The sequence below is a fragment of the Microcebus murinus genome, chromosome 6 (genome assembly GCF_040939455.1).
Source record: "Microcebus murinus isolate Inina chromosome 6, M.murinus_Inina_mat1.0, whole genome shotgun sequence".
Lineage (NCBI taxonomy): Eukaryota > Metazoa > Chordata > Mammalia > Primates > Cheirogaleidae > Microcebus > Microcebus murinus.
The window spans coordinates 92893341-92918253 of record NC_134109.1 but is presented as its reverse complement, the minus strand read 5'-3'; the positions used below and the strand labels follow the sequence as shown (position 1 = coordinate 92918253).

At 36.6% G+C, this 24913-nt stretch overlaps 1 protein-coding gene across 1 annotated transcript in view; it reads left to right on the top strand.

Moving 5' to 3' along the window:
• Positions 1-24064, top strand: part of RFX7 (regulatory factor X7) — a 143330-nt gene extending 119266 nt beyond the window's left edge. The window contains exons 6-10 of the mRNA XM_012783066.3: positions 3395-3511; positions 4841-4925; positions 5533-5740; positions 9347-9642; positions 10833-24064. Coding sequence (XP_012638520.1) covers positions 3395-3511; positions 4841-4925; positions 5533-5740; positions 9347-9642; positions 10833-14114 — 3988 coding nt within the window. The 3' untranslated portion in view covers positions 14115-24064. The remainder of the gene's footprint in view (positions 1-3394; positions 3512-4840; positions 4926-5532; positions 5741-9346; positions 9643-10832) is intronic.
• Positions 24065-24913: the final 849 nt, after the last annotated feature.

The following is a 24913-nucleotide window of genomic DNA, read 5'->3' as shown; positions in this document are numbered from 1 at the left end:
ATGTTGAACATTAGGCTTAATGTCAGTCTTAAAAACATACTTTTAAATAAAGAGCAAGAGGAAAAACCCAAATGATCTCATTTTTAAAATGACATTAGAGTGTTAGTTATTCTTTTAACAGAACATTCTTTATTCCTCACCCTTTTTGAAGTCTTGCATAAATATAATCTGATGCTGAGTTAGGTGTTAATTGACACCATGTCTTGCTTGATCAGTTAAAGTTATGAAGCAGGAAAATGAGATGTATACTAACCAAGATCTCCACATGGCCTAGCATGACCTATGGCTTACTATATAGCACTGGTTTTAAAATTATGAATAAATACTCTATAAATACTTACTAAATTAGATTTAAAACAGAATCATTAAAAAAATAATAATAAATTAGGAGCCCTCATTAGGGAAATGTTCATGTTCAGGTAACCCATCATTTAGGAGTATCACCACTTCTACATTTGGCAGGAAGCTGAGCTATGTAACTTCTGGATTTATTTCCAATTCTAAGATTTCACAAAATTAAATCAAGGACCTATTCTGGGTATTGTTCTCATATTGAAGCTCTCTTTTCTTTTTGACATGTGAGGTGTCGAAGTATAAAATTTTGACTCCTAAGTAGTTGTCTTCTAACATTACCTACTATTTGATTAAGGAAGAATAATTTGAGCTGTGTATATGTCTACAGAGTACTTTTAATGTTTATCCACTTTAGAGTATTTGAATATAAGGTCATTATAAAAAAAAATTTATCCTTCCCAAAGGTGGAATAAATACATATCAAAAGCCAGGTGAAACTGTATGAACATTTTGTGAAGTCACCACTCAATATATATTTTATTCGAAAAGCAAATTTTGTATTGGTCATCCTGATTCTAAGAAAGAAAAGAAACTTCCTGAGGAATGTGGGCCCCTTTAAGTTATCAGGTCCAGAAAGGCACTGAAATGTGGCAGTAGTCACATCTCACTCCTCACTTGAGCTAAGTAACCCACCTGCTGTAGGACTTGAGACTGAGGGTCACCACCAAGTAGGCATAAATTAACAGTGTCATATGCTGGAAACCATAACTCATACCCTGTAGTTCAACAATGTATAGCCAGTCACTAATCAGTGTTATTTCTATAAACTGGGAATTCCTGACAACTTTTGCAATTGCCCTTTCTCCTAATTCTTGCTTCTTTGTTTAAAAACTTGAGCTCTCCTTTGTTCTCTGAAGCCCTTTCCAGTGTTTGCCCACCTGCAGTCCTCAACCTTGGCGCAAATAAACTCTGTATTAATTTTGCCTCACTTTCTTTAGGTCAACAATACTTAACATTAATCCTTTTGCCAACTTTTCTCCTACCCCTTCTGCCAAAGTAAAAATTTTGAGTGTACTAAGGTAATGAAAAAAACATCAGAATCTGAATCACAAAGGGAGAGTAGAATGGATATATTGTCTCTTATAAGCCTCATTACCCTACTTCTCTTGATTTGATTTCAGGTTTTTAGGCCCATCTGCCAGTGCTGTCATAGGAGCAAGTGGGCAGTGTTGTTTTGTTTGTGGGGGGTTTTTTGGTTTTGGTTTTTGGTTTTTTTGCTTTAGATATGACATACAGGTGGGCCTAATGTGACTTATGCACCTTGTTCCTTGTGCTGAGAATACAATGGCAAACTTGTTAGATGTGGTCATTGTCCTGTTTGAACGTAGTGTAATGGAGGAGACAAATAACAAGTAAATTAACTGCCCCATAATTATAAATCATGAGAGGAAAAGAAACAGAGTACACTGATAGGGAATGTGGTGAGGGCATGGCAGGAGGGCACTGTTTAAGATAGGGTAGTCAGAGGAGACACTTTCAAAATCATAAAATTTAAGCAGAAACTTGAAAGATAAGAAAAATAATGTTCCAGGTAAAAGAGCCAACATGTGTCAAGTCCCTTAGGTGCAAAAGAACCTCATTTTATTCACATTTCCTTGCTGTGCTAGTTTGGACCCTAAAGATGACTAATTTAAATTGCTACTGAAATTGTTATGATTTGATACAACTCGTTTCCATTGTCAGCACCCAAAAATAATGACCTCTTCTCTTTGTACCTTGACCCCTGAACCACTTGAAGTAGCACATTTAGTCTCAATGTAAATATGAGGTATCTAATACTTCCTGTATGGGAAATTTTCAATACGTATTCTCTTTTCCTTCTCCCTACACTTCAGCATTGTTGGGAATGTGTTTGCTGGGCAACTCTTCCCCTTCTACCCTCCCTTGTGGGATTTGTGGTGGTGATAAGGAAGGGACAACCAAGAAAAATACCATTGTCTCAAGACCTACCCCCATACTGTGTATTAAGTCACCCAGGGGTCTCTGCCTTCTGAGTCTCTCCCAAATTTGACATCTTGAGCTCAGGTCACTTCAGAAATATTGTCAGGATATGTTAGTAGTCTACAAGGACCCAATTTCTTGTTTCCATTACATGCTGCCTGCCATGCCTCCCAGTTGTTTTCACCTCCTTCTTTATCCTAAATGTCTTTCTTGGGCTCTCCAGTGCATGACTTCGTCAAACAGCTGTCCTAGTGGATGCTGAATGAGAGGTGAGAGAAGGAGATAGTTTCTCTGACTTTCTCTTCTTTCCCAGGTAGTGGACCTCCCAAAGGCCAACAGTTATGAGAAAGGCCTTGGCAGCCAGAACAAGATAATGACATTGGTCTGCTGCTGAACTTTAGAGGATTGGCATTTTACCTATGACTGACAGCTCTAGAGAAAAATAGAACACCTGATTCCAGTAGTAGTTAAGACTTGGATTATCTCCTGATCCCACTTGAAGTTACTGTCTTACAAAGTCACTTTTTTTTCCAGACAATACTAGGGGTCGTGTGGTTAACAAGAAGAGAACACTGGGACCTTTGGAACCTTTCTAATGTGCCTTGGTGTTTTTCCCTTATCAGTAAAATGAGGGTATTAGTGTAGATGATTCCTAAGGTCCATTTTAGTTCTAAGATATCATGTTTCTAAATTTTAAACCATGTGGTAGTGTTGTCTCTAATGTCTGATGTGCATGAGATATATATAAAATATTATCCCAGTATGTGAGCCTAATACATACATGGAAAATTATAGACCTAGTGGTTGAGCTGGATATATTCATTTCAGATTGTAGTTGGAAAACTTTGTACCAACGTTTTATCTTCTTCAGGTTTCTTGAATGCTATTGAAAACAGTACTATATGCTCTGAGGGTGAAACCAGCTAACTAAACCTGAGTTAACACGCATCTCCAAAGAGTAATGATCATATAAATTGTGGCAAATAACTTAAAGATCCTTTGCTTCACTTTGTCAAAGGGATGAAATTGTGTTGAAATAGCACCATGCTACATAATTATAAATTCTGTTACTCTAAATTGGTCCATCCTTCTTTTGCAGGAGCTATTGTGACAATCTTGGTTACCATCCGTTAAGTGCTGCTGATTTTGGAAAGATCATGAAAAACGTCTTTCCAAACATGAAGGCACGTCGTTTGGGCACGAGAGGCAAATCTAAATATCCTTTACCAAAATGATTTTTATAATCTCTTTACATTCTCACTTATTATAAAACATCTGTTGTAGTTCAGCTGCCAACTATATTTAGAAATAAATTTAAATCAACAAATATAAGCAACTCAAAGGGACTTAGTGGAATAATTGCAAATGTTATTTTTTTCAGCTGTTTGTAAAACTGCAAGAGAAATAGCAAATAAAGATTCATTTTTATATTAGGATTGTGATAGATTTTTACCTTACTCTGTCACTCTGGAGTATTATTAATGGCCTCATCTCCTTTGCTTTAATAGTAAGAATTATTGAGACTTGCCATATGTTCAGCAATTTTAAAATAATAAAAGCAGAGAAAGAGGTTAGCTTATTTTCCTTCCTTCCTCTAGTTTAGAAACATAGGCGATCTCTTTGGCCAAAAAAAAAAAAAAAAGAAAGAAATTCAAAAAAGTATATTGTGGAATTCATACTGAAAGATTAGTGTTTGCTTTAAAGCATTTTTCAGCCAGCCATTTAAAACCTGTATTAAGATTAAAGCCAAGGCATAGAAAAGGTCCCTCCTGTGATAGAGAAAAAGGAGCAAACAGAAGTAAGGAAAATTAAGAATTTATTGAAGTTCCTTTTACTCTTGAAAGTAGATTGTAAAATAGAGGGTCTCTGTATCATATTAGATAGAAGTGCATGCATTTTCTCCCTGTTTAGTTTTTCGGCCACTTTTCAAAGCATAAAATTAGCTACTATGGATAAGATGAGAGGAAAGGGGAGGGAGGAAAGCAGTTTTTCTAAATTGGTTCCAGGTGTTCTCTAACTACTTGTTGCATGACCTGTCCTTATTTCCTGAATACAAACAAAAATGTCTTGATGTGTTTTTGGCATGTAACAGGTGATAATCCTGTGTGTTTCAGTGGAAAAAGAGAAATGAAAAGGTTAAAGCCCTTGTGACACTCTTAAGAGTTGTTTTTGTCCCAGTGCCTTGGGCTAAAGTTTCCTTCCTCTGTGCCAGGTTTCCATCTGGCTATTCCTTTCCTTCTGACCTGTTTGTTACTGGTGGCTGGCACAGCATATTAGGAACATTTATTCATAAAATTTATAACAGATGAGAATCATTTGATTTAAGGCAGTAATATTTAACATTCTATGAGGGCTATTCCAGTTTCAAAAGAGTAAAAAAGTATCTCAAGTTTCAACTATTAGGTTTTTCTTACTGAAGAATTCAGAAAATGAATGTTATCTCAGGCTGATTTTATTCTCATTTCATATATGGTTACTTCTCAAGTGTTGTCTGTATAAGCAGGTCATTTAATTTAGAGTACTTTATACCTTAACTATTTATTACGTATTGCTACAGTGGATTAAGAAAAAAAGCTTTTGTTCATATGCCAACACTGCCCAACCTTGACTTTCACAAAACTGGAGATGGGGTAAGAATTCTGCCTTTTCCTTTTAAAAAGTAGAATTTTACCTTTATATCAACAATGAAATGTATACCACAAAGTCTCATTTGGATAAGGGACAAAAGTAAATGAGGGAAAAAAAATCCCTCAGTGGCTGAAAAATATTATATGACCTATATCAACATGACATTTTGGGGAACAAAGATCTAAAGTTACTGATTTTTAGATAGGTCCATGATATATATTGACTATGTGTGTGTGTGTGTGTGTGTGTGTGTGTGTGTGTAGTCAAGAGGAAAAAGTCATAAGTAATACATATAATATGAATTTTGAAGAAAAAATATGGCTACTGACAGTCTGTTTTATTAAAGTTAGAAAAGGTTTTAGAAAGATTCAAAATGTCTATTAGTCTTCATATATGTTATGTTCACAATAGTGCTGACTGCTATGCCCTGATGGGTATGGGTCTCTTATTTGCAAAGCCCTTATATATCTGCCAACAGATCAGTTCATACTACTTTGACCCAAAAGGTTTAGATCATATCTCCTAATGAAGAATACATGTCTTGAATGTGCCTCAATGTAATTTCTCTAATCTTTTTAAAGTTAACGTTTCCTTTTTTTCTTTGTTTAGTTGGAAGGAGCTGAACCTTCTGGGCAGCTTCAAAATATTGATGAGGAAGTTATCTCTTCTGCTTGCCGTCTTGTGTGTGAGTGGGCCCAGAAAGTGTTAAGCCAACCATTTGACACAGTCTTGGAATTAGCCCGCTTCCTTGTAAAAAGTCACTATATAGGCACCAAGTCAATGGCAGCTCTAACCGTAATGGCAGCAGCACCAGCAGGTACTAAATTGTTAATAAACTAAAACTGACAGGGGTGTCACTGTATTTGGAGTTGGTAGCAAAAGAAGAGTTTGACCAAAGAACTTCATCTTTTTAGTATTTATAAGAGTTCACTTAACACTACATTTGGATATGTTTGTTGAGTCAACAAAATAATAATCCTTTCATTATAAAGCTTAATGCTATAATTTTATATATTGCTTTGCTAGAATATGAAACTATATATTCCTCAGCTGATATTTTATTAATTTTTCCATTGGTGTTTTTAAATTTAAGGAATGCGTGTATATGTACTTTTAAGTACATATGTATCTAAATTGATAAATTATTAGAAGTAAAATAATAAGATTAAATTTTAAAATTCCTTGCTAGACTCCTTTCCAAGAAACTAGTATTTATAAATAAAATGATCTTTGGATACTGTGACAGATAACTTGGTCTCAAAAAAAATAAACTCTATGAAGCATTATTATAAAATAGCAAGAGTGATTTTTTAAAAATATGCACTCAAGTGCGTATTATCATTAAAGGAGGAATTTTTTGAATTGACAGTATTGTTGGAATAAATGACTTCTTCCTAAGGTAATAGCTGTGTAAAGTATCAGTTCTGATGAAATTTTTTAAATATCTTATTTCATTCATACCTTATAAACCTAAAGAAGAATGAATAGATTATTGTAATTCTAGGGAATTATGAATTCTGTGAAAAACATACTAACATGTAGCTTGTTGTTCCAGGGACGATTCTTCTAAATGTTAAATCTAAATTTGTTTTGTTTGTTTTGAGACACAGTCTCACTCTGTTGCCCAGGCATCATCATAGCTCACTGTAACCTCGAATTCCTAGGCTTAAGGGATCCTCCTTCCTCAGCCTCCCGAGCAGCTGGGACTACAAGCATACACCACCATGCCCAGTTAATTTTTGTACTTTTTGTAGAGACAGGATCTCACTATGTTGCCCAGGCTGGTCTGGAACCTTTGGCCTCAAGGAATCCTCCCACCATAGCCTCCCAAAGTGCTAGGATTGCAGACATGAGTCACTGTGTCCAGCCTAAATCTAAATATTTTTAAATCTACAATAGATTTTTCCCAGCCAGAATTATAGTCTATTAATTAACTTTTTCAAAATATCATAACTTGTACATTTTAACAGTAAACTAATTTTCTTTCAGTTTATATTTTATCAAAAGCTTTAAGTGTTTGTGTGTATAAGTGTAATCTGTCCTCTCATTTTATGGCCAGTAGAGGACCCATTTCAAAAAAAACAGTCTCTTACAAGAGCTAGTCACAGTTTTTTCTGACTACGTGTAAACTCTATGACCTAAATCTATTCGTTATATTTACAAGCAGGAGAGTGCTAGCTAGATTGCTCATATATGTTACCTCATTTAATTCCCCCCAGGAGTCCCATGATATAGGTGTTATTTATTCCCAGTTTACAGATCAGGAAACAGACTCCAGGAGGATAAGTATTAATAACTTGTCCATGGGCAAATAAGTAGTGGGACCAAGATTTGAATCCTGATTTGTCTGTCTCCAACACCCAGTTTAACTCAATTATATCATACTGTCTTCTTATCTTCTGACAAAACAAGCTTTAAAAAGTATGGACCTTTCAACTTTCTCTGCTCTCTTTCTTCTGCCCCTGCTGACACCTAGAAGAGTTCTTCAACAGGTTGAGGACTTAGAAGGCATTATGGGAAAAGAAACATCTTTCTTTCTTATTTTTCATATCATTCACAAAGTCTGACTGAAAGAAATGATGACTGAATTGAAAGAATGAATTTTTAAGGTGTAAGTGTAAAAAAAGTGTGGGGTTTTTTTAACAAAAGTACTCAAAATTACATTTATAAACAGGTGTTTTCCCTTTTTGAAAGCAGTCAGCCTGGGAGGCTAAATACTTTACCAATTGCACCATTATTCAAAATACTTTTAGAATCTCTCTTGGAATTTTGTTCTCAGCCCTGATTGCATTTTTCAAAAAAATATCCTTGATAGTAGATTAGTTTTCATCCTTTGAAGATGAATTTGTTTTTTTATAAATATAGACTCCATATTAAGAACAGGTTGTGTTACAAATGTCCTTTTGTAAGTCAGCTGCTTGGAACTCATTCCTGTCTAGAAACCCTGGCAGGAGGAATAAAACAGCCGAGCTGTGAGCCATTGGCAGAAGCTCTCTGGGGTGCAGGTGCTGAGAAGCCAGACCTGAGGCTGGGGGCCAGGAGGGACCAGTTCAACTGGAACTGTATTTGAGAGGAAAACTAGTGTTTAAGTCATTTTAAGAGGGGGGCAAAAGATGAGGGATTATTAAGGAGTGAGTGTGGGGAGACTGTTACAGTCTCCTCTTTCTCTCTTTCCTGATCACCCCACCCCCACACATGCCAACTCTAGCTAGAATGATGAAAAGCAGAATTGGGGTGAGGAAGGGAGGAGAAGGGCAAGGTTTCCCAGTAGGGTAGTGTTTCCCTCCCCTTTCTTTTCACTGTTTTGACTGACCAAGCTTACTTTCTAATGATCTTAATGCCACATCCCAGTTGTGGAATGAGCTTCTTTAAAAATTAATTTTATTACATAATCAATGTTTGAAATTTAAATTTTATTTTATCATTTCTTTTTTCAGTGTTTCTCTTACTAGCATTTTTTTTTTTTTTAGACAGAGTCTCACTTTGTTGCCCAGGCTAGAGTGAGTGCCGTGGCGTCAGCCTGGCTCACAGCAACCTCAATCTCCGGGGCTCAGCGATCCTACTGCCTCAGCCTCCCGAGGAGCTGGGACTACAGGCATGCGCCACCATGCCCGGCTAATTTTTTTTGTATATATATTTTTAGTTGGTCAATTAATTTTATTTCTATTTTTGGTAGAGACGGGGTCTCGCTCAGGCTGGTTTCGAACTCCTGACCTTGAGCAATCCGCCTGCCTCAGCCTCCCAAAGTGCTAGGATTACAGGCGTGAGCCACCACGCCCGGCTTCTTACTAGCATTTTTAAAAGTTTTCTCAGTGACACTTTTTGGAATATCTTAACCTTAGTCTTATTGAGAAATTCTGCTTCTAAATTTCCTCTAGGCCATATTGGAATAATTGTATAGTAGGAATTAAAATAGTAGTACATGCTTTTATGAATTTCTGGTAAGATTAAAAACTTGTTTTCCTCATACAAATTTTTTCTAAGATATGGAGTGGTTTCAGAATAATTTTTTGAATGCCCCTGTGAGCTAAATATTAAAATCATGAAAATTCATGAATTTCTTTCTAATTAGAGAAGGGGGAGAATTTGCTTACATCTGATAAAATATAAAAGTGCTATCTTGACATTTATCTTAGCTTCTGCACATTTATGATATAACTACTCTTCAAAATAATCTGCTATTGTTGATTTAATTGAAACTGTCACCTGAGTTGAACCATATTTTTAAATGACAGTTAAAGCCATATTGAGAAATGTTTGTAAATTGGTGTAATACTTAAGCTTTATAAAGAAATTGTTAGTTAAAATTTGCTGTTTTTGTTGCTTTGCCCAGTAGATGGCTACATATTCAAAGAAATTGAGTTGTAACTGCCTTCTATAAAGGAAAGTATTTATTTTAGCTTTCCTTTCTGTTTATTTTCAGGAATTAAAGGAATTACCCAGCCTTCTGCTTTTATACCTACAGCTGAAAGTAATTCCTTTCAGCCTCAGGTAAAGACTTTGCCATCTCCTATTGATGCTAAACAGCAGTTGCAACGGAAAATCCAAAAGAAGCAGCAAGAACAGAAACTACAATCCCCTTTGCCCGGAGAATCCTCAGCAAAAAAATCAGAAGGCGCTACAACCAATGGAGTGACTAATCTTCCTAATGGAAATCCTGCAATCCTTTCTCCTCAACCTATTGGTATCGTTGTGGCAGCTGTCCCTAGTCCCATTCCGGTAATATCATTACATAGTGTTTGGCCTTACTGGGATCATGGGAAATCAATCTTTTAATTAAAAGTGGCAGATGAGAAGGAGGCAAGTTTAGGTGTGGACACAGTCATAAACTGGTTCTGTGACCACAGACAGATTCCCTTTCAGTCATTTGTCTTTTCATAGAGGATGTATGTTATTGATTACAAAGTGAGTTATAAAATGAATATACATGAAAATACAAAGATTCAGGACATGTGTAGTGTGCACATAACTAGTCAGAGCTATATGTAATAGTCATTTTCATAGTTGTTTCATTCCTGGCTGAGCCAAGATAATATAATTGCAAACTTTTTGTTTACACTTTTTAACATTCAGGTGGAGCAAAATTATAATGTGTATTGATAACACTTTAATATAGGCCTATCTGTGGCTTGCTGGATGTAGTAATAGGACCTTGGATAGGTCCTTTAGATAGCTAGTTTGTTTCCTTATCTACAAATAGAGGTTAATTGTCTCCTTTCGTATCTCAGGCAACTGAGGTGATGATGAAGGAGCTTTTAAAATGAGTGTATCATGCCAGAGTAAAGTGGTACTTTATGTTTTTATTGATAATATTATTAAGGAGATAACTTTGTTTTTCTTGTTCTTGCTATCATCATTGTCATCATGCCATTAAAACTTGAAATACCTGGGAGAACCACACAATTCACTATAGAGCAAAGTTGGGTAGATAGTAGTCTTGTTTGGGACCTTATTCATGGTGGTTTAGTTACTAAATTCCAAGGTAGACCCATTATATGACAGTTTGCCTTATGAGTACGCCATCTTTTTGACATAGATTCCAATAGATACCTTTATTATTATATGTTTTCTGAAGATTTTATCTTCTCTTCCTATAACCTCCTTAAATCATTGTTTCAGCAAGTATTCATCACAAGTGTGAAGTTATTAGTCTTGTTAACTGAAAAATGACTTAATATTCTTCTTTCTTATTATTATATTTTATAACTGTACTGCATTTGTTATAATATTTATGTGTCTGGTTGTATAAAACGTGATGTAGAAAAACTCTCTTTTGTCATAGAAACTGTCTTTTTTTTTCTTTTTAACATTAACATTTAATAAATTCCATAAAAGCATATAGATATACAAATTACTGTTTATATCTCAGACTTCTTAAATCTGGTTTTTTGTTTTCTACCTTATAACAGGTCCAGCGGACCAGGCAGTTGGTAACTTCACCAAGTCCAATGAGTTCTTCTGATGGCAAAGTTCTTCCCCTCAATGTCCAAGTGGTCACTCAACACATGCAGTCTGTGAAACAGGCACCAAAGACTCCTCAGAACGTTCCAGCCAGTCCTGGTGGGGATCGTTCTGCTCGGCACCGTTACCCTCAGATCTTACCCAAACCAGCCAACAGCAATGCGCTCACCATCCGCTCTCCAACTACTGTCCTCTTTACTAGTAGTCCCATCAAAACTGCTGTTGTACCTGCTTCACACATGAGTTCTTTAAATGTGGTGAAAATGACAACAATATCCCTCACACCCAGCAACAGTAGTGCCCCTCTTAAACATTCTGCCTCAGTCAACAGTGCTACCGGAACAACAGAAGAATCGAGGAGCATTCCACAGATCAAGAACGGTTCTGTTGTTTCACTTCAGTCTCCTGGGTCCCGAAGCAGCAGCACTGGGGGAACATCTGCCGTGGAAGTCAAAATGGAACCTGAAACATCATCAGATGAGCATCCTGTACAGTGCCAAGAGAACTCTGATGGGGCTAAAGCTCCGCAAACAACACCTAGTGCCCTTTTGGGTCCGAAAAGTAATACAGATGGATTAGTGCAGAAACCTTCAAATGAAGGTATCATTGAAATAAAATCAACTAAGGTCTGTGACCAGAGGACCAAATGTAAAAGTCGCTGTAATGAAATTCTGCCAGGCACGTCAACAGGCAATAATCAAAGCACTGTCACTCTCTCAGTTGCTACTCAGAACTTAACTTTCACCAGCACCAGCTCACCATCTAATGGTGACTCAATAAATAATAAAGACCCTAAATTATGCACTAAAAGTCCAAGAAAACGACTGTCTTCTACATTGCAAGAGTCCCAGGTGCCTCCTGTAAAGAAACCAATTGTGGAACAGCTTTCTGCCGTTATCACAGAAGGTCAGAAACCAGGCAGTGTTAAGAAGGACCAAAAGGTTCCACATTCAGGGAAAACAGAAAGTTCAACAGCAGGTGCTCAGATTCCTAGCAAGGTATCAATAAATATCAGTCCACACATGGTGGCAAATCAACCCTTGAACTCTTCTGCTCTTATTACCAGTGATTCAGCTTTGGAACAGCAAACAACACCATCATCATCTCCAGATATAAAAGTAAAACTTGAAGGAAGTGTCTTTCTCTTGGACAGTGACTCAAAATCAGATGGCAGCTTTAATCCAAATGAATGGCAACAGATCACTAAGGATTCTGAGTTTATATCTGCCAGCTGTGAACAACAGCAAGATGTCAGTGTTATGACAATTCCTGAGCACTCTGATATCAATGACTTAGAGAAATCTGTTTGGGAATTAGAAGGAATGCCACAGGAAACGTATACCCAGCAGCTACATAGCCAGATACAAGAATCTCCTTTGAATCAGATACAAGCACATTCTTCAGATCAGTTACCTCTGCAGTCCGAACTGAAGGAGTTTGAGCCTTCTGTTGCCCAGACAAATGAAAGCTACTTTCCTTTTGATGATGAACTTACACAGGATAGTATTGTGGAAGAGCTGGTGCTTATGGAGCAGCAAATGGCAATGAACAATTCGCATACTTACAGTAACTGTTTGGGAATGACACTTCAAAGTCAGTCAATAACTCCAGGAGCTCCAATGTCATCTCACACCTCCAGCACCCACTTCTATCATCCCATCCACAGCAATGGCACTCCAGTCCACACACCCACACCCACACCCACTCCTACCCCTACCCCAACCCCAACCCCAACCCCAACCTCTGAAATGATTGCTGGGTCTCAGAGTCTATCACGGGAGAGCCCTTGCTCCAGGCTAGCCCAGACTACACCTGTGGATAGTGCTTTAGGAAGTAGCCGACATACACCCATTGGTACTCCACATTCTAACTGCAGCAGTAGTGTCCCTCCCAGCCCTGTTGAATGCAGAAATCCATTTGCATTCACCCCAATAAGCTCCAGTATGGCATATCATGATGCCAGCATTGTCTCAAGTAGTCCTGTGAAACCGATGCAAAGACCCATGGCCACACACCCTGACAAAACCAAGCTTGAATGGATGAATAATGGGTATAGTGGGGTTGGTAATTCCTCAGTTTCTGGCCATGGCATTCTCCCAAGCTATCAGGAACTAGTGGAAGACCGTTTCAGGAAACCTCATGCTTTTGCTGTGCCTGGACAGTCTTATCAGTCTCAATCCAGACATCATGACACTCATTTTGGTCGTTTGACTCCTGTCTCTCCTGTGCAGCAGCAAGGTGCCACTGTAAATAATACCAACAAACAGGAGGGTTTTGCAGTCCCTGCCCCTCTCGATAATAAAGGAACTAATTCATCTGCCAGCAGCAACTTCAGATGCCGGAGTGTGAGCCCTGCTGTTCATCGCCAACGTAATCTTAGTGGAAGCACCCTCTATCCAGTATCTAATATCCCACGATCTAATGTGACCCCCTTTGGAAGTCCAGTAACCCCAGAAGTTCATGTTTTCACAAATGTTCACACAGATGCATGTGCCAACAACATAGCTCAAAGAAGTCAATCAGTTCCATTGACAGTCATGATGCAGACAGCCTTCCCGAACGCTCTTCAGAAGCAAACAAACAGTAAAAAAATAACCAATGTTTTGTTGAGTAAACTTGATTCTGACAATGATGATGCAGTGAGAGGTTTGGGAATGAACAACCTGCCCTCCAATTACACAGCCCGGATGAATCTCACTCAGATTTTGGAAACTTCCGCTGTTTTTCCTAGTGCCAACTCACAGAATATGATTGATTCCAGCACTTCTGTTTATGAATTTCAAACACCATCTTACCTCACCAAAAGTAATAGCACCGATCAGATCAATTTTTCTCCTGGAGATAATCAAGCACAATCAGAAATTGGAGAGCAACAAATAGATTTCAATAGCACTGTTAAAGACCTGTTGAGTGGAGACAGCTTACAAACCAACCAGCAGCTGGTAGGTCAGGTAGCATCTGATCTCACTAATACTGCATCTGATTTCTCTAGTGATATCAGGTTGTCTTCTGAGCTCTCAGGCAGCATCAATGATTTGAACACTTTAGACCCAAATCTACTGTTTGATCCAGGTCGTCAGCAGGGACAAGATGATGAAGCTACACTGGAAGAATTAAAGAATGACCCTTTATTTCAACAAATTTGCAGTGAATCCATGAATTCTATGACTTCATCAGGTTTTGAATGGATAGAAAGCAAGGACCATCCTACTGTTGAAATGTTGGGTTAAATTGTGTTTTATAATATGTAGCACACTGTATCTAAAGACATATGTATTGTATTTGTCTTAATGGAAGTGCCTCCCGCAGCAGAAACACTTAATATTAATTGTGACATTTTAAAAGCGTTTGCTGCAGAAGTGGTTTCTTCTTCAGTAGGAAATGGTTAGACTTGCCTCAGTTCTTAACAAGTTTCTGAAGACAGTAGGCTGTAGAAGAACAAGTATTAGGTTTTAAATTTTATAATGTTCCCCATTTAATCACATTGTTTGCTAGTAAACAATTGACTATTCAGCTGTTACAAGAGCAGTCTAGATCTTATTTTGTGTAAGTTCATTTTAATTCATCAGTTGATATGCACAGAATTTAGAAGAAACCATCGATTTTAGTTATAGGCTATTTTGTTGTTGGCATTATCTTTTAGATATAAAATCATAGCTAAGGTGAACTGTAGACAAGAAGGTCTTCCTTGAAACAGGGATAATATTCAGGTTATTATAAATATTTAGGCTTGAAGCATAGAGCTACTGTAGGAGGAAAAATCTCTGTAGGACTTTCTGGGGCTTCAGTACCATTTACACCCATGATGAAGGGCTTAAATAGGAGAAAATAATGGAAAATTAAATATTACTTTAAGGAAAGCAAAAGCTGCACTAAAATTTTTAAGAGGAAAAACTAGTAGCCATTTATATTTGTGACCTTGCATTAGTCTTATTTTAAAATGTTGATTTTTAATATGGAGCTAGCACATACACCATACACAAACACATAGGCACACACACACACACACAACAAGTAAATAACTCCAGACATTGTAATTTAATAGAATAAATACAAACATGTTTGAAAAATGTTTTATGTTTTATTATTAGTCGAGATAGGAGAATTAGAAGGAAAACAAAAGCATTTTCTTAGTTTCATTACAATGGCTGCATGCACATATTAAAATTCTATTTGAGATTTATTTTGAAATTTTTCATTATAATCTTTAGTAATCAGTTTTTTTCCTTTTCAATGTAGTGACTGACTCCTTTCCTCCTCCTGAATATAGTAATCCAATTTGATCATGGGATCTTTGAAAAGCAAATAAGCAGGAAGGAGATGACATCAAAAACTGAACACCACCTAAGGTCTGAAGCCACAAATCTTTATATCCCTGATAAAACAACAGGGATATCAATAGTACTTGAAGAAGAGGAGCATTTTATTACTTGCTTAATTTATTTATTGTGATAACCACAATTGCAAAAGAAGCACTCAGGATTTGTTTTAAAATGTTTCTCTCTATGGCTCCCATTTTGTTTTATGAATAATTATTTATGAATTTCATGTTGACACAGATCTACTCACTAGTTGATAGCTCCATTTAAGTGAGTTTCAAGATCACTTTCAAAGAGATTTTAAAATTGCCATTGTTTTTAAAGCTAACATTAAACCATTTGCTATGCTACCTTGAACCTAACTATGCTTTCCTTTAAGCCAATCAGAAGATTACAATCAATGAATATTTGACAAATGTGATGAAGGGTTTAATTTAATAAGGTTTCATTGTTCAATAAATTTGCAAGGTAGGGTATTAAAATATTTTGATAAATAAATGGTGCTAGGGTTGGCTCAGAGGTTTATATATTGATATGTCCTAGTTATTGGCATTTGTGTGTGTTTGCTGTTATCTTGATTTAATGATCTGTTAGGTATTTTTTTCTTGACGCTAGTTATTTCTTCACTGTACATTGAGACACAGCACTACTGCACACCAAAGTATGCAATACCCAAAGGAAACTGTGTGATTTCTTTTAACAAATGATGGGAGCCTTTCTATATGAGATACTCTGAAAAGGAGATTTTGAGGCCATTCTAATCCCTTGTTTACATTATTAGCTTCCTACTAATATAAAAATAATGGAAATCTTTTTTGATAAAAATATAAAGACTGGAGGATTTTTAACCCCCTGTACAGTATTGCAGCAAACTCTTTAAATTTGGTTGAATTCGTCCAGCAAACTTTCTGGGGTTCATATATTGCACTAAATTTGTTGAACCTGTGGTAGGCACATCTCTTAGGATAAATGCAACCAATACAGTCCACAGATTAAACTTTTTAAATGTGTTTCATTATGAAAAGACAAAATGTCATCAAAGTGACAGATAAATTGTCTTATGTAGCAATGTACATTGATCTCAATGAGATATTTCTATTTCTTATTCTCTTACATGAGAATATTACAGCAGGAAGAATTAAGTTTAGTTTGCTTCACCATGTTAATACATGATCACAAAATGTGCATGAGTGTTATTGACTTATCTTGTACAGTACTAGGTATTCCTGTAACCACTCTTTTTTTTTCTTCGCTGTTTGAAACTGGTTCAGTGTTAACCAGGCAAGCGTAGTTATTCACAAGTTATTTACTTTTTTATGTTTACTAATTCTGCTTAGTTATTGTTGAATATGTTCTTTTCTCAGATTATTTTCATTGTTTTGATGTTTTAAAACATTTTGCATACTGTTTATCATGATAAGACTTCATGAAGTAAATAATTTTGCATATAATTGCAATAAGCACTGACTTTTGAACTGAAAAGAAGGAAAGTGTTTTTTTGTGCAGTGCATCTAAGGTTCATATAATAGTCTTGTACTATAATGTGCTTTACTACACCATAAATGACAAAAACAAGCCCTGTTTCATGTTTCATTTAGTGCAAAAAGTCAGATTTCCCCAGTGTTTTGTTGTCTGTTGTACCTGCTGAAACTACAGTAGTTGAATATTGCGGTAGCATTTCAGTTCTCTTTTTTTATTGAAAGTGCTCAAAAATTGTTTTTTAAATGTTTTCAAAAACAATTAAAAACATTTTATATTAAACCGACTGGATCTTAAGGTGTTTTATGGGGTGTATTTTATATAGGCACCACATTTTGTAAACTGACCCAATGTCATTCTTCATTTGACCTCATGAAATTGGGAACTGGATAAAAATCAGCATAAGGCAGAACAGTGCTACTAATCTGTTCTCTGCTTTTAATCCAGAAGAATACACAGATATTATTTCATTCATTGGAACTCTGATGTTCACTTAGGATTTATTACCAGTGAATGATGCATGATATAGAGTTTTCTGTTGTCCAAAAATCCATTTTTGCTCTTTCACATGTTTACTTTAAAATGTTATCCTATGAAGTACCTAGATAAGTATTTCTGGAGCTTTTGAATAGAAAATGGAGAAATTTAAAGGCACAGCTCTGTTCAAAAGCAATACAGGCATTTCCACGAACCAGAGTACAAAATAAGTATACTGAATTTGTAAACAAGAAAAAATTGGGCTGTAGATCTGAAAGCAGGCGGAAACAGCCAGAAATTTCAATTCCTGCAAAGTAATGAAACCAAAGTCTGGGATGGAGTTTCCTCACTCTTGAAACTGAGAAGCAGTAACAAACAACCAGTGCCTGGGACTGTAACTTATATTGTAGACAGGTCTTGACTCAACTCATCTGTATATATAGATCTTTGTAGATATGTGACATCCCACTATCACCATCGCAGGCCTAGAGCCCCAAATTTGACCAAGTGGTAGAAGCAGTTACAAAAGGAAAGCAGAGTGGAGATTAGGAAGCTGGGAGAGCAGGAAGACTTCCACAGGAGCTGAGCCTATGAATCAAAATTCCACAGCACTTGTTTCAAGAAAATGAAACTAATCCTAAGAATGACAATCAGTAATCACTCAAGACAAAATAAAAATCGACCTACTTAGATATTACTTTAAAATAAACGTGTTAGAATCCTCAATGCTCAATGACATGAAAGGGAGAAAAGTCATATATACAGATAATATGATTTTATATATACATAATATATAAAACCAAGAGCAGGCAAACATAATGACCAGTGGATATAATGAGCCCCTAAGAAATTGGGTGGGGGCAAGGAATATTGTATAACACCTGAGATGCTTTTCATTGCAAATAATTGAAAACCTAACCTAAACCTAATAAGGACACTTACTTTTAGCTTAATAATAATATTAGAGATAGGAGGTTCAAGGGTTCATTCAATGGCTCATTGTTTACAAGGGTAAGAGTCTGTGTTTCTGTTCCATCATCTTCAACTTTGCTTTTCTGCATCTATTACCTCATGGTCACAATATGGCTGTCACAGTTCAAGTATTATCCCCTCATACATCCCAAGCAGGATAGTAAAGATAGTTCTCATTGCCTTTTATCAGAAAGAAAAAATCCTTCTCAGAATCTCCCATTAAGTCCTACACACACACACACACACACACACACACCCTCTTAGTCTCTGGACAAAACAAAACAAATTACTTAGATTCTGGATTCATGTTTCATAGCTAGGGGAGGGGCCCACTTCCTGGAGCATGTGGCCATCTGTCTAAAATGAGTTGCATAACCTTGGAAAAATATTAGGAACTTAATGTTTGGGAGACAATCAGTAGTGGTTAGTGCAAAAACTAAATAGATGAGTAGGGTCTTATACCCATCTTTGAGGAACTTACAGTTATTGTAAAGAGCTAATTAAATCTTTGGTAAGTACCTGAGATATATGTAACATGCTATGTAGAAAAGGGGAGGATTTACACTCTGTAGGGCAAAAGAAGGTTCTTAGTAAGGACTACATTTAGGTGTATTAAGTTTACTGGTAACTGATACCTTGCCTTCACGAGCTGAAAAATCAAGTATTATATGAGTATCATAAATGCAAATTGCCTCAGCTCCTATTAACAGAAGATGAAATTTTTATTTTTGTTAAATATGTGAAGTAGGGATTGATTTTGACATCCAGTGCTATAAATGAATTTTTAAATAATTAAAATTATAAATATTTGAGTATGATCATTTATCAGTATTTGTCAATAACCTGAAATTTTAAAAATATGTATGGCAGGCCAGGCATGGTGGCTTATGCTTGTAATCCTAAACATTCTAGGGGGCTGAGGTAGGTGGATTGCTTGAGCTCATGAGTTTGAGACCAGCCCGAGCAAGAGTGAGACCGCCTCTATACAAAAAATAGAAAAATTAGGTGCAGTGGTGCACACCTGTAGTTGCAGCTACTCAGGAAGTTGAGGCAAGAAGATCACTTGAGCCCAGGAGTTTGAGGTTACAGTGAGCTATGATGATACCACTGCACTCTAGCCTGGGTGACAAAGTGAGATTCTTGTCTCAAAAATAGAAATAAATGAATGAATGAATGTATGCCAGCCCTAGAGCTACAATTTGCTTAAAGAGTGAAACAAAAAGATTGTAATTTTCAAGAAATGTTATTTTTAAGAAGCACTTAATTGTTGGAGAGAAGGGAAAATGATTATATAAGTAAAATGTATCGTGAGAGTGATATTACTGTAGAGTATTTATTTGCAGTAGACCCAATGTTAAATAGTTGCATATATTCTCATTTCCTCATTGTAACAATTCTGAAAGAATATAATTTTTCAGGTGAGAAAAATTTAGTTCAGAGATTAACTGGTGAAAGTAACTGAAATAGTAACAGGAAGAGTCAGGGTTATCTTATTTTATTTTATCTGAAAGCCTAGTTTATCTTAAAGTTTATTTCAAAGCCTAGTTTATCTTATTTTAAAGCCTAGTTCTTAACCATTATGCTATACTTAAGACTTCTGTCTACACTGTACCTGCTGCAGTATGATATGGCGGTGTCTTTGAAATTTTCATTCTGGTTTAAAATTTAGGATTGAGTTTGATTTTTATGGGTTTTTCTAAATTTCTCTTTAATTTTCAATCCTTATATCTCAATAATTCTTTTTCATTTTTGTTGCCTTCCATTTTACCTTTATTTTGTAACTTTCCTCTAAGTTATTCAAGTTCCTTTCCCTTCCCTCCCTCCATAGAAATACACACCCCGATGTATTGACAGAGATAAGATTGAAATACAGAATTTTGTTTTGCATACTGTTTTCCAAGCACATGTCTTAGAGATCTACTTTGTCATATTTATTTTTAAACCACTTTTAAAATTTCATCAGAAAATAAAACTTGGCCAGGCGCAGTGACTCACGCCTGTAATCCTAGCACTCTGGGAGGCCAAGGCGGGCGTATTGCTCGAGGTCAGGAGTTCGAAACCAGCCTGAGCAAGAGCAAGACCCCGTCTCTACTATAAATAGAAAGAAATTAATTGGCCAACTAATATATATAGAAAAAATTAGCCGGGCATGGTGGCGCATGACTGTAGTCCCAGTTACTTGGGAGGCTGAGGCAGCAGGATTGCTTGAGCCCAGGAGTTTGAGGTTGCTGTGAGCTAGGCTGACGCCATGGCACTCACTCTAGCCTGGGCAACAAAGCGAGACTCTGTCTCAAAAAAAAAAGAAAAGAAAACTTAGACTGTTGAACAAATGATAAAGTACCTAAAATGAGTCAGTCTCTGTACCCAGTGCTGAAGACATCCTGCCATTTTGAGATTTTGTAATATAAAGAGAAAGACTCACAATGAACCTCTTTGCCGAATGCAATGAGGTCACTATAGCAGAGACTGCTGTTACCTGCTAGTACACATTCTCCCCTTCTTCCTTACTGTACAGTCCCTGACTTTTAGCTGGGCACATAGCTACATGAATGAAAGGCTACCTTTGGCCGGGCGCAGTGGCTCACGCCTGGAATCCTAGCTATCTGGGAGGCCGAGGCGGGCGGATTGTTTGAGTTCAGGAGTTCGAAACCAACCTGAGGAAGAACGAGACCCCGTCTCTACTATAAATAGAAATTAATTGGCCAACTAACATATATATAGAAAAAATTAGCCGAGCATGGTGGCGCATGCCTGTAGTCCCAGCTATTTGGGAGGCTGAGGCAGCAGGATTGCTTGAGCCCAGGAGTTTGAGGTTGCTGTGAGCTAGGCTGACGCCACGGCACTCACTCTAGCCTGGGCAACAAAGTGAGACTGTCTCAAAAAAAAAAAAGAAAGGCTACCTTTACCAGCATCTCTTGTAGTTAAGTAGAGCCACTTACCAAATATTCAACCAAAGGGATATATAATCAAAAGGTTTATATGATACTTTTTTGAAGTGTTCCTGTCCTTCCAGCTAGCTGCAACTAGTATGTGATGGCTAGAACTCAAGCAGCTCTCTTGGACTTTGAGGTAAAGCCACATGCTGAGCTTGATAGAGTAACAAGATACAAGGAGCCGGAGGCCCTGGTCACTTTGAGAGGTAAGCTGCCCTACTATTCCTGACTACTTACCTCTGGATGTGTTTTACATGACAGAGAAATAAATTTCTTTTGGGTTTACTTCATACTTATTTTGAGTCACTTCACTGAACACAAATCCAAATTCTAACCTACATAGCTGCCAGAAGGTTTTAAGTAGGAGTAGGAAATGTTAAATTAGCATGGGGATCCCTAAACCATCATGATCCCCCCAGGAATGGCAAACTCCATCTCTTTCTCACTAAGATTGGTGAATCAAGAGAGGATCCTAGAAAAACTACCCCAATTAGCACAGCATTTGAATACTCTTTCATGGCTGCTGGGGGAAAAAGAATAGGTGGGTTCTGAGCTGCTTAAGTAACTGAAGAGAATGGATCAAATGGATCAAATTGAAAGTTACATTGTTTTGGACGGTCATTGGTGTCAGACCTGGGTTTAAGTCTCAGCTCTGCCAATTATAGTCATGACCTTATTTGAATATTAGTAACGATATCCGTCTGGAGAGCATTTTCATGAGTTAATGGCCATAAACAAGAAATAACTGTTAGTAAAAATTTATTTTAGGCCAAGCTATTTATATCTGATCATGTTTGTCTAACCGATATCAGCAGATGATTTGAATCATGAGACCTCTTGTATTTGGACTTCACCTGTTCCAAATATACACAGTTTGAATTTCCTAACACAAATCTATACTCCTAGTCAATAGGATCTTTTAATCCTTCACAATCTTACCTCACCCTCAACAGTTATGAGATTGCTGTCTTAAAAATTACTGATGATTTCATAATTGATAAAACCAGTTCCTATTCCTTTGGTTTCTATGATTTTGTATTCTGGATCACTTCGTGCCTCTCAGATCCCTCATTCTCAGCCTTTTTCAGGGACCAGCTTCCTATGCCTATTATTTAAATATAGAAATTCTTTGACATTCTATCATTGGCTCTTCTCTTATTATTCTTTCTCTAGTCATTTCAAAAACTGCTGCAGCTCTACTGATGGCTTCCAGATCTAAATTTTCACAGTTTTCACAATTGACCTCTCTATTGACTTCCAGTCTCAAAATCTAAATGCCCAAAACTGAAATTCATTCTCTTTCCCCCAACCTTCTCTTCTTCCTATTTTCTGTTAACAATGTATCATTGCAGTCACCAGAGGAAAGCTCACGTGCCTTTTCCTTCTCTTCAACATCTAATTAGTTTCCAAGTTCTATGCCTTTGAGATACGTATCTATTTTTTCCTTCTTTTTCCTCCTGACCCTGCCTTATTCATGGATCCGTTTCTCACTTGAAATACTGAATTATCTACCACTTCTTTAATAATTTTTTACAATGTCATCATAATAATCCTTAACTCAAAAGCCTTTGATATTAAGAAGTCTTCCATAGTCTTCATTTATGTAAGCAATAACCAGCTAGAAAATATATTGCACGAGAAGCCCCTTTTTATGCTAATAACCAAAAAGATAAAATATCTAGGCATGAACTTAATAAGAAACATACAAAACTTATATAAAGAAAACTTTTAAAACACTTTTATTGAAAAGCCCAAAGTAGACCAGAGCAAATGGAACAAGGAAGCATACTTAGATGAGGAATAAACATCATAAAGATACCAATTCTCTCTGAGTTTATTGATAAATATAACATGATCCCAGTTAAAATGCCAATGATTTTCTTTTCTAGAGCTAGAAAATTTGAATATACATTTAAAGTGAGAACATAAACAATTATAGCTCAAAAAATCTGAAAAAAAGCAGTGTTTAAGGTGCTAGCCCAACAAGGCATTAAATATATCACAGAGTCACATGCCAAAAATGCACTATAAGTAAGTGATGTCAAACAACAAACTAGGAAGAGATATTGTAACATATATCACATATAATGGGGTGATAACCCTAATGTGGAAAGAGATCCTAAAATAGTGGGAGGGGCTGGTGAAAACCCCAATAGAAAAATGGACGAAAAATATAAACATCACAGGAAAATAAATGGTCCTTAAACATGAAAAAAAAAAGCTAAACCTGACTCATAATAAGAGAAATATAAATTAAAACTACACCAAGACACCAATCTTATTTATCAAGTTGGCAAAAATCTAAATTTTACACTATCTTCTGTTGAAAACATTGTGGGACACAGGCATTCAATATTGTTTCCTTGCATATTTCCTAAAGAATCTACTAAAGAATAAACTTCAGACATCCAAATGACTAGAGGCTAACCTAAGAACTGGCAGTGAGCACTAAATACCTATTGTAAGACCAGGACTACATGAAGGTTAAACGGGAGAGAGTATACCATGTATTAGATATATTCTCTGAAAATGTAGATAAAATACAACTATTGAAAATGGAGAGAGCTTATGCAAACGATTTTTTAAATTTTTCAATAATAGTGGTGTTGGTAGAATGGGTGAGACTGTTGTGTGTGTAATGCAAGATAATGCAAACTACTTGTGTGATATTCTAGTTCTATCATTTTTGTGTCCCTGAGAACCTGGGTTCTCAGAAGACAGGAGGTACCAATGTAAGGCATAAGATGTTTACTAAAAACCCTACAGTTCTGACTTTCAGTTGAAAGTATCTGTATGAATTCATGGGACATCATGCTTTAACATATCAAGGAAGCTTTCAAAGACTATCGAGGTCATGTCTAAAGGACTCAAAAGCCAACTTGAAAAAGTTGCCACTGGCCAAAGATGGGGCAATCTAAGTTCAATAAAGATAATAACTTAAATAGACTGAAACACTTAACACATGTTTAAATCCGTGAGTTTTAACAATCCTAAAAAATTAATAGGTCACTTATTGAGGATGATAGGTAACCAACTCATTATTTTATTTATTTATTTATTTATTTATTTATTTTTTGAGACAGAGTCTCACCTTGTTGCCCAGGCTAGAGTGAGAGCCATGGCATCAGCCTAGCTCACAGCAACCTCAAACTCCTGGGCTCAAGCAATCCTGCTGCCTCAGCCTCCCGAGTAGCTGGGACTACAGGCATGCACCACCATGCCCGGCTAATTTTTTCTATATATATATTAGTTGGCCAATTAATTTCTTTCTATTTATAGTAGATACAGGGTCTCGCTCTTGCTCAGGCTGGTTTCGAACTCCTGACCTTGAGCAATCCGCCCGCCTCGGCATCCCACAGAGCTAGGATTACAGGCGTGAGCCACCATGCCCGGCCTATTTTTTAAATAGATAAAGAGAAAGAACCAAATATTTATTGTGCCTTTCCTATGAAAGCTGGACCACTGGACAACCAAGTAGTAATATTCTAGCTGATAAATGAAGAAAGAGTGAAAGCTTAGAATATCAGCAATTTGCAACCGTTAGTGAGTTGAATTGAGCTAGAAGACGGGCATCAACAGCTACTAACATTACAAGCAGAGAGACAATCAGATATTCTGTGCCCCCTAACAAAAGAATGCAACCCACAATGAAGTAGTCTTGCCCCCTCCCCAAAATTAAACTTAAATCTAATCAAGTCTCCATACCCCATTACCAATTTAAAAGAAATACACAGATCAAGATACACTGTATCATGGGGATACAATCAGTAAAACCAGAGTCTGAGAAATTCTACAGATCAAACAGTCCAATTTATTCAACAAATAAATATCAAGAAAAAAAAAACAACA